At 34.6% G+C, this 8,636-nt stretch overlaps 1 protein-coding gene across 2 annotated transcripts in view; it reads left to right on the top strand.

Annotated features, from left to right (window-relative positions):
* Window positions 1-4,056: 4,056 nt before the first annotated feature.
* Window positions 4,057-8,636, top strand: part of LOC149800953 (phosphorylated adapter RNA export protein-like) — a 36,281-nt gene continuing 31,701 nt past the window's right edge. Inside the window, exon 1 of one of the 2 annotated variants that reach the window (XM_089955027.1) lies at window positions 4,057-4,175. In XM_089955027.1, the coding sequence (XP_089811153.1) occupies window positions 4,068-4,175 (108 nt within the window). In that variant the 5' untranslated portion in view covers window positions 4,057-4,067. Of the gene's footprint in view, window positions 4,182-8,636 lie in introns of both variants that reach the window. The other variant, XM_089955026.1, reaches the window with a different exon arrangement.

Here is an 8,636-nt window from a genome sequence, read left to right as displayed (position 1 = left end):
ACAAATTGTAAAACGTTACTTTTAAAAGTGATAAATTTATTTTTATATATAAATGAATAAAAAAAAGATAATGAAATTAGCGAAGACTGTATTTCCAGACAGATTTTTAAATTCCAAACAATATTTTACAAATTGTAACACAAAAGTTCATAATTTGAATAATTGTTTTAAAAATTGTGAAAGATACTTATTAAACAAATTAGCAATTTCATGCTGTTTCGAGTGACCAACACACCATGCTCACCAATTAAAGAAAACTCGGTGAAGGAGTGGATGTGAAAGTAAACTTTCCTTTTAGAACAAGTTCAAAGATCAGCGGAGAGAATGTGAGGGAACATGTCCAAAAGAATTTATTTTTGTTTTTATAAAACGAGTCAGCACAAATGAATCCTAAATTAATATTTTTAAATCAACTATGGAGGATTGGGGTACATACTTTCCCTTTATATACAACGACCAAAAAAAAAAAAAAAAAAATAGTCCATTAAGCTTGAACTTACTTCCAAAGTTGAGAACGTTGTGGAGTCAGGCTACACTAACAATTATCTAAATCAGTTTTATTATGTCAATGATATACACTACGTTTTGTGCGAAAGAAAACAGCTAGCTATAATGTCCACAAACGATCTTTGTTTCTAGAGTATTCGCGGTAAAAGGAGGTCACTAAATGTTCTAAGGTAAATGCAGAATTGCGTTGATGAAGAAAATTTTGTCCACACACCACAGAAACTAATTCTTGTAATCTCACAGTTTTTAACTGAGTCAGTAGAGCATTTCTTCTCATAGAGGAGGCAATCCATCGGAATCAAAATATTCCATACATAAGTACACGGTAACCCAACTGGTACCTGATCAGTGATTGTTGTTGCTGTTGATGATATAGGATTGAACGTCTTTAGGTTTTCGGAGTGGAAGTACATCTTCAGCACAAGCCATAGGATTCCATGAAGCCGTATATGCAATGTGAGAACCAAGTTATTACAGTTTCCTGGTATCATTGTTTTCGTTGTTTTCATCACCATTAATGATAAGTCATGGGTTCACACCTAGCGTTTTCCTTGAGAAGTTCTATCAAGTAAGTCGATGAACAAATAGGTGGTCTCAGTACTCTGTTCCAAGAGTGCTTCGAGGCGTTTTGTTTCCAGCGAAGTTAATGGGGGTAAGGAATGGTCATGCAAGTCTTTATGATGATTTCTCTCAAAGTCTTCTCTTCTTAGATGATGTCCATACTTCTTGTAGATACGGGTCCAAGTTTTATTCTGAACTCATTATCAAAAGGTTTTGTTATTTCTGATTAAGATGATTGATTTGACAAACTTAACAATATTCAGTAGCTAGATCTGCGATTCTTTCAGCCATGAGACCAGCAAAACTGAAGTCTAAACGTTCTTCTTGCTCGGGCCAGGTTGACATCATAACTGTATTTTTGTCTTCTTGAACCCTTGTGGTTTGTTGCCTTTATTTGTTACTGTTGGTTTTGTTCTGGATCAAAATCATCCTCATCGCCTATCTCCACAGGTTCGTGTTCCATCTTTCCTTGTTTTATGCTAATGATCTAGAATCACTTCTTAATCTGTTAACTTCCAGCATATTGTTAAATTCTGCATATAAAATGACGTTCACTGTACTGACCAGAACTTCTGCTAACTGAAGTTCCACACGAACACAAAGTTGGTCCGATTTCATACGATGGAAATATTCCTCCTCGCTGCTTTGCTCTGGAGTGAAATTAAATCCCCACAAAGCAAGTCCTCCTACATAACTTTGGTACGACACGCCGTGGTTGGTGTTGATACCCAAATGTAATGATGCTCCAAACAGTGTTAATTAAGATTTAAGTAATTTTGAGGGTCAAAGTTCGGTTAAAAATGTCTGGTGTACAACATCTGGTCCTCTTAGGTGAATTCTAACCTGAACGCGTTTAAGTGTTGGAACTTGAACAGTGTTTGAAAAATGATGATGATGCCAATGACAAATTTGTTTAGTAGCTCTCCTTGGAAAAGATAACCTTCAATCTTGGATCCAACTCAAGTGGTAACGGTGAAGCAAGGTCGACTGAGTTGCTGTTGTCCACTATTCGAACTTTGACTTTCTGGTACAAGTAACTGTTATTCAGATCGATGTAATCTTAGGTTTTTGCTTTTAAATTCGATCGGTGTTGAGGTGGTCAAAAACGACACACGATGAAATTCTTCTACCCATTGAGATTCTTGCGTTATCATCACTCTCAATGACATGGCATATCGATCACAGATCGAACTAACTTGGTACGTCCGCAAGAATCTCGGTGCATCATTTTCCATTTTTCATTTGGTAACCAAAAACATCGTGATAATATTGTAAGGTTTGGCATTGAAACAACATAATCGTGCTCAAAAAGTCATCCATAGAGAACATAAATGTCGTAAGATAAATATCTCTCTCTCTCTCTCTCTCTCTCTCTCTCTCTCACATACACACGTGCGTGCGCGCGCACGCACACACACACACACACACACACACACACAGCATTGGTTATACCATGCCAAGCAAATTAGTATTCAGTGTCTGTCTCAAGGATACACTTAGCAGGCGACCCATTGCATTTTACGAGGCCGACGTCCTGCTATCGTGGCTCATCGCCAACGAGCAAAGTTGTGCCTGCTACCGTATTTTTTCTTTTGAAAGCTGTAGACTGCTTCTTTTGCTTTCTTTTTATCAGGAGAATAAAGCCTCCTGATATTTGAAAGAAGGGAATCTGCATATATCTATCTTTGTTATTCCTTTCAGTAAGAAATAAACACATTAACACGATTATTGTCTTGAATTTTAGTCGGTAAAACAACATTTTTATTCCATGTGAAAAAACACAACAACTAATAAACAAACTTCATTATCTATGTATACTGTAAATTAATTTGCTTTAATGTTGTATTTGTGAAATATATTTTTCACCTCTCTAAAATGGCTGCATTCAGTACGACGTAATTTTGCGCCTTCTTTATGATGTATATATATATATATATATATATATATATATATATATATATATATATATATATATATATATATATATATAATACTCGTCATCTTGGTCTAACTTGTATAGTAATGCATAATGATCTTTTTTAAATAAAAAAAGCCTCCACATTCCATGTTGTCATTGTCTAGTTATATTTTAAAATTATGGATTTCGAATGTTCTCTTGTATATAAAACAAGGGTGTAAACTACAAAATATTAGTGGTTCAACTCTAGACATTCATAAATCTTAATTAGTCCGTTTTATTTAAATAAGAAAATTAGTCATTTTAGCTATTCTACCAACTATAACCAATAAAATAACAATTTAACTATATAGTCAGAAACACCTACCTACCTACTAATTACCAACACACAAACACAAATACACATACATACATGCACACACACACACACACACACACACACACACACACACACACTCATTCAGTCGTATTTCAAATAATGAAGTCATACACTTATATACACGTGCATAAAAAATATGCGCTTATTATTTAGTCCGTATTAAAAAATATGTGTGGTCCAACTATTTTCAAATGCAGATCCTACATCAAAAACAAGAAAATATCTAAACTAAAATGCAGCAGAGAAGAAGAAAAAAAATTAACAAAGGGATATCATTGCGATCGAATTGAAATTCAGAATGTAAACAACGCTTTTGTTTTGTTTATGCTTCATTTAAACTCGTCCGGATCACGAAAAGTAAAAGATATATAAAAAAATATTTACCCCCCCCCCCGAACCACGCATTGTTATTTTGCCTTATACTAATTTTATTTATATAAATAAATGAATGTAAAAGAATATTGTTTCTATGCTAAAAATACATTTTTAACAAAATAATTTCGAATGCACTAACATCAATCTCAGTTTTATTTACCACTCATACCTAATCAAAAAAGCACATATAGCTTGTCCTTTTTTATTATTTTTCTTACCCTCATTATTAGAAGCTTTATTCGAGTGTATTGCCTTCGTGTTTTAGATGCTCCCCCTATAGTCACTCTTTAACATAAAAACATAATTTAGTATTGCAACGTGCGGAAAATGGCCGACTTGGAAGATGGGGAAATAGTCGACTCTGGCGAAGAAGACACACAGCCTGCTTCAAATGGGTCTGACTCTCAAAATGCATCGAATTATGGCACACTTAGGGTAAACGTATGTATAGAGGTTTGCCAGCTGTCCAAAGGTTAAACTGAATGGTATGCATTGGACTATCATAAACGCTGACGACCATGAACGTAGGACCCATTTATCTCCAAAGTTTCGTACTACATCCTGCAAAGTGACTGGACTCACTGCATTGTACATTTACATCGAGTCCACTGAGCAAAATAAAAATAAAAATTAAAAAATTTATAAAATAACTTTCATGGACTTCGAAGTTTTCATTAAAGAAAGAATAGCAACTGGATTTTTCTTCAGAATTATAGAATATATAAAAATGAAAGGTTTTATGCATAAGTTCAGTGTGCAGAGTATAAAAAAGTGAACGTATCTTTGTTATGTCTGTTAAAATAAATTTACAGGAAGCATTTAAACATATAGTCTTTCGTCATTTTAGCAAATTCTTTACCTAGTGTTATTTTAAGCGGAAATCGGCATATTTATTAGGGATACCAGGCCAAATGTAAAATTTCATCTCAGGTTCATAAATATGGTATTTTTTTAGAAGGTTAAGGCATCGGAAATAACAAATTAGTAAAGTATACTCCTTTTCATGATCTTTGCTCATAGCAAGTGCAAAAAACTTATTTTATTGGCTGCAAAAAAGATTTACCCAAAAGGTGAGCATTTTATGTACAGTGTATATATTGAAAACATATCCAGTAATGGAATGTTTTTTGGGGTTAATTAATGAAACAGTCACTAGAGAATATAACCAGACAGTTCTTGAGGCATAATTTACAAATGTATGTGGTATATAAAAGGAAATTTTGGGGAAATGTGCCTAGGCCAATCCAGAATTTGCAGCTTTTATTAATCAGAGTTTACAATTATGAGTGTATGTCCAATCCAAAAGCCAAATTATGTGTAAAGCTTGTTTTTATTCATGTTTTATTCATGTGAAAGTGAAAAACAAAAGGGATTGGTAACATCTGCCTCCTTACCTTTCCAAAGAAATATATACGGACAGTGTAACAAGACAATCCAGGTATTTATTCCTTTTAAATGCCTACCTGTATGAGAATTCATTAAGACTAATTCATCAAAAAATATTGTTTTTATGACTAAGTTTACATAAACTATTTATTTTTCTCTAACATTTTCTATGAAAAGTTACTGTATATACTTTTTATTTATTTATTTATTTATTCTGCAGTTGCTTTATTGCATAGGTGGATTTAGTCCTACAACATAAGACACCACCCGATGTTTATGTTCTGGAGGGTTATGGGCCTTACTGCCTAAATAAGGGCACTGTGTAGCATGTTTTGATGTCGACTAACAGTATATCGAAAGTACAATTTTCAGAAAAATCACACAACTGGCAACCAATAATGACGCTTTCCTACAAAGTAAAGTTATAATGTTTTTGTCAGACTTTACTTACCCTGATGTCTTTTCTCAAGCAAATTCAAATTCTTACAAAAGAAATGGACCTGTTTTTTTTGTTTGGTTAGCCTTGATTTCATTTGGCTGAAAAGCGATGAAAGCCGTGAGTGCCAAAATCAGGTTATGTTGAAATATTCTCTAACGAAATGAATAAAAATATATTATGCCATTTGGAACTGTAAAGCAACATTTCATTTCATTTAAGAAACATATCTGCCACATGAACCTACTTAAACATACTTTGGCATACCTCGACTACCATCGCCTTGCAACAAATTCAAATGTATGTCAACGGAACATGAAAATGCGTCCAATTGCTAGTGTCATATTTTCATTCCGCCAGGATAAAGACAGCACATAAATTCGTGGAAGAGTGTCGATATATGCTGCCAAATATGAGATATTCCTGAAACTTTGACTATTTATTCTGATGTGAAATATTCTTGGCACATTCTATATTTAGATACATAAATAATCTTCAACATGAAACCCTTCATGATCCACACATTTTGTGTATTTTTCATGAAAATTTTCTCTGAACAGTATCAAATTCTTACCAACAACTTGTGGTTTAAAAGAAAAGCCAGATGGTTTTCTTTGCACAGGTTATGATGTAAAATGTTCCCGCTGTTCTTGAAATTATAGAATCAATGTTAAAAGAATGGGAGCCCCATAATGAGGGGTACCCTCTCTATACAAAAATAGGAAGATGTGGCACTTGGCCCAAATGAAGAGGCCATTAGTGATGTTGTTATCGCTATATTTATTGGAGATGGTTATATAGAAATATTTTGTGAACATGAATAAATTGACCGTTTAATTATATGTGTTCTGGGTACTTGTGAAGACTTTCTGGGCTTTTTATGAGGCCCCCCTCCCATTTTTGCATGAACAAAATTATCTTGAATCATACACCACAAGTTGAAATTATGTTTTACATTTGAAACCAATAGTATATATTCATTATAGTGTTCTTGTACATATACATAAATATGAAACCTTAATTTACTAGATTGCCATTTTAAAATATAGTTATAACATTTTTGGTCAATTTTCATATCTTTAAAATTAAATCATTGACATAAAAGCAAAAATATCAGGTCGCAAAATCCAACAGAATTGATACCTGCAGTAGAGATGCAATGAGTACGCAATCGGTCTTGACCTGAAATGCATCTCCATATATCAATTTATGTGATACAAATCTAGGTCCATGTACTTTCACAAAGAGTGCAGGATATTAGCAGCAGAGATCAAGATGTTCTGCATGACACACCACAGAAACATTTGGTATTTGGTTATGACACAAACAACCTACCTCATTGTATGGTGGATAATGAGTGTAGCGAAGTTCGACCTTGTTCCTTCACAACATTTTGTCCAGCTAGGTATGGTAACCTTAGGATATATCTTGGCATCTTCCTCCCAAATGGACTGCTTTGATGGCCTAGTGGTTAGAGCATCTGCCTTGGATGCAGGAGGTTGCAGGTTTGAACCCCGGCTGAGACAGACCAAAAACTTATAAAAATGGTACTGACAGCTGTATCTCAAGGTGCTTTGCATTAAGAAGTTAGTGTTAGGACTGGTCAGCCTGGTGTCAGAATAATGTAACTGGGTGGGACATCATGTTACATGTCTGCGGCATGATGCCCCAGTGCTAGACATCACTATAAGCTGCCACACTGCAGACCGTGTAGCAATATGACTGAAAAATAGTTCAAGCTAAGTTAAAAATCCAAAACAAACACACACATTCCTCCCAAATGCATCACAAGAATTGTTCATACATCAGAGAAGACATCAAGATGTTGAAGTTGGATCTTTGGTAAGATGTTAGTCCATATCATATCCCAATTCAGGACTTCTTCCATAGTGAAGCTGGTGTTCGTAGACAATAAGCTCAAAAAATAAGTAAGTATGGTTTTCCGTTCACAACAATAACAACCTTAGATCATTTATAGTTCAGGGTGGATAATCAATATAGAGAAGTCGGATCTTATCCATCTAGATATGGAACTTTTAACCCACATTAACTTGGTGTCTTTCTCCCTAGTGTCATTGAGAAAGCATTAAACAAGATGTTTAAGCAAGTAGTTTTCTTACAGCTCCTCAGTGCAGGAATAGACCTGTTAAAATGCAAGTTGATCAGGTTGGAGAACATGCTCACTATTGGACCTGCAATGGTCAGCAGCATGTTGATACTTGAAGATAAGGCTCTTCATATTAGCATCATGGAAATGAAAGTCATTCTCAAAAGCCTGCCAAACATGATTGTAACATGCCCATAGTAACACATTCGTTATCATGTCAGACACTTTGATTGTGGTAATATACCTCTGCAAGGGGCCAACAATCACCAGACATTTGCCTCACAGTATGGGAATACCTTAATGGGTACTCCTATCAGGTAATCAAGTCTGACACATTCATGGCTGGCTCATTGTTCTGGTTGAATTTTTGTCAAGAGAGGATAACTGTTTCATACAGAGTGGTCCCTTCAGGAACTTTTATCTGTTCTGTATGCTTTGGGGCTGTCTTGATGCTTGAATTTTCCTTTTTTTTTCATTTTTCCCCAACCTTACAAGCATGCACCATACATGCTGTTTTAATCAGCTGGGTATACACTTTCTCTCCATTAGCTTTGATTATGATGATAATTAAGACTTAAAGGGCACTGACTGAAATAGCTCTAAATGCAACACTAAGATGAAACATCTTGAATCAACAATCTGCTCGATTTAGTGACAGCGGTACCCAGACAAGTCATAGTGACTTCAGCTCTGTTCAAGCATTTTAGATCAACACTAATCCGTCTATGTCCAGAGAATTTCCTTCACTCCACTCTCCTTTCAGAAATGTGCTGGAGGGCTGGATTTGGAGGTAGTGTAGTTTCTTAATTTAATTTATTGGGTAGTAGAATAATTTACTATTAAAAAATTGCTTTCTTTTAGGCTTTAGTCATTTTAAGCATTTTATAGCATGATTAATGTCTTCTTGATTAATATCCAGTCTTATTTTTAGCAGTGTTCACAAAATATTCCATCACATTTAAAAGAG

This window comes from Sinohyriopsis cumingii, chromosome 4 (genome assembly GCF_028554795.1).
Source record: "Sinohyriopsis cumingii isolate HCF-2022 chromosome 4, ASM2855479v2, whole genome shotgun sequence".
In the NCBI taxonomy this organism is placed as follows: domain Eukaryota; kingdom Metazoa; phylum Mollusca; class Bivalvia; order Unionida; family Unionidae; genus Sinohyriopsis; species Sinohyriopsis cumingii.
This window is presented reverse-complemented; position numbering and strand designations above follow the sequence as displayed.